We start from the raw sequence: 2,277 nt of genomic DNA on the forward strand, positions 1-2,277 counted from the left end.
GTGGTGATGACGGTGGTGATGGTAGTAATGGTAATGGTGGGGATGGTGATGATGGTGGTGACAGTGGATGGTGGTGATGGTAGTGATGGTGATGGTGGGATGGTGATGATGGTGGAATGGTGAGGAGAGTGGGAATGGTGATGATGGTAGTGATGGTGATGGTAGTAATGGTGATGGTGGGGAATGTAATGATGGTGATGGTGGGGAGGGTGGTGATGGTGGATGGTGGTGATGATGGTAGTGATGGTTGGGATGATGGCGGTGATGGCAGATGGTGGTGATGGTGGGGATGGTGGGGATGGTGGTGACGATGGTAGTGACGGTTGGGATGATGGTGGTGATGATGATAATGATAATGGTGATGACAATGATGGTGATGATGGTGGTCATGGTAAAAGAGGTGATGTGATAAAGAGGGTGGTGATGATGACAATGATGATGATGGTGGTGATGGTGGGGATGGTGGTGATGGCAGTGATGGTTGGGATGATGGTGGTGATGATGATGATAATAAGATGATAGTGATGGTGATGATGGTGAGGATGTGATAAGAGTGGAAATGGTGATGATGGTGGTGATGGCGGATGATGATGATGATGGTGGTGATAGTGGATGGTGATGGTGGTGATGGTGGATGGTGGGGATGGTGATGATGTGGTGATAGTGGATGGTGGTGATAGGAATGGTGAGGAGAGTGGAGATGGTGATGATGGTGGTGATGGTGGTGATGGCAGATGGTGGTGATGGTAGATGGTGGGGATGATGATGATGGTGGGAATGGTGAGGAGAGTGGAGATGGTGGGGATGGTGTATGGCGGTGATGATGGTGGTGACGGTGCATGGTGGTGACGATGGTAGTGATGGTTGGGATGATGGCGGTGATGATGGTGGTGATGGCAGATGGTGGTGATGGTGGTGATGGTAGGGATGGTGGTGGTGGTGATGGTGGATGGTGTTGATGGTGGTGGTGATGGTGGGGATGGTGGTGACGGGGGATGGTGGTGACGATGGTAGTGACGGTTGGGATGATGGTGGTGATGATGATAATGATAATGGTGATGACAATGATGGTGATGATGGTGGTCATGGTAAAAGGTGAGGTGATAAGGAGGGTGGTGATGATGACAATGATGATGATGGTGGTGATGGCGGTGATGGTTGGGATGATGGTGGTGATGATGATGATGATGATAAGATGACAGTGATGGTGATGATGGTGAGGATGTGATAAGAGTGGAGATGGTGATGGTGGTGGATGGTGGTCATGACGGTGGTGATGGTGGTGGTGATGGTAATGATGGTGGTGGTGATGGTAGCGGTGATGATGATGATAGGTAATGTATTTATCAAGAACTCCCTGCACCTGGCACTGTGCTGGCCTAAGTATCTACATCTTTTAATTCTCAAAACCACACTATGAGGCAAGAAATATTCTCATCCTCAATTTTCTAAGGGGAAAAAAAAAATGAGAGTCAAAGAGGGTAACTACTGGGCCTGGGCCCCTGCTTGTAGGTGGTGGAAACAGGAATTTAATTCACGCAGCTGGTACACCTTCAGGGTCTGGGCTCCAGCCCTTGAGTCACAGCCCCTGTTGAGGCTACTGAGCGAGAGTTCAGGTGGACCCGCAGGCTGGCTGGGGTGGGGAGGGTTAGAGTAGGGTTGTCTCGGGGTGGACAGCCACTTTCCTGTGGACGTGAATGAGGCTGCTTCCCACACCTTTACCCCGTGGCCTGGCTGTGCTGGGCAGAGAGCGAGTGAGAGGCCCGCGAGGGAGTCACCCCGATCCGGGAGCCCATGCTAGGCACTCCGGGCAGGCCTGGACCTGCACGTTGCCTCCCCCAACCCTACAGACTTCAGGCAGCCCTCTCCCTCCAAAGCTCCTGCTGGCTGAACCACCTCTGCAGGATGCGACCTGGGACCCCAGACAGCCTGGGGGCCACATGGATGCACCTGGGGCTGGGGCTCAACCTGAAAGCAAGGCCCAATGTCAGGGTTTCTCACGTGGAAAATCTGGTTGGAGATCTTGGCGGAGCTCTGGAAATCCCAAGCAATGATGGTGCGGTCGGCAGAGTCCCGGCTTGAAGCATCTGTGCTGCTCAGAAACTCGGAGCCTTCCCGGAGGAAGAGGATGTCCAGGGTCTGCTGGATGGTGGCCTTGTAGCTTCTCACCACCTGCAAGAGTGGGCACCCGTCACAGTGGGGCCCCCAGAGTCCACAGGCAGGGCCGGGGGGGCGCCGAGTACATGTGGGCTGCAGGGTCTGGGAGGGCAGTACATG

General features: G+C 53.6%; 1 protein-coding gene across 1 annotated transcript in view; it reads right to left on the reverse strand.

Moving 5' to 3' along the window:
* WDR25 (WD repeat domain 25) overlaps positions 1 to 2,277 on the reverse strand; it is a 149,722-nt gene that overhangs the window by 3,644 nt on the left and 143,801 nt on the right. The window contains exon 6 of the mRNA XM_010851424.1: positions 2,002 to 2,172. Coding sequence (XP_010849726.1) covers positions 2,002 to 2,172 — 171 coding nt within the window. The remainder of the gene's footprint in view (positions 1 to 2,001; positions 2,173 to 2,277) is intronic.

The sequence above is a fragment of the Bison bison genome, unplaced genomic scaffold (assembly GCF_000754665.1).
Source record: "Bison bison bison isolate TAMUID 2011002044 unplaced genomic scaffold, Bison_UMD1.0 scf7180017864302, whole genome shotgun sequence".
Classification (NCBI taxonomy): Eukaryota; Metazoa; Chordata; class Mammalia; order Artiodactyla; family Bovidae; genus Bison; species Bison bison.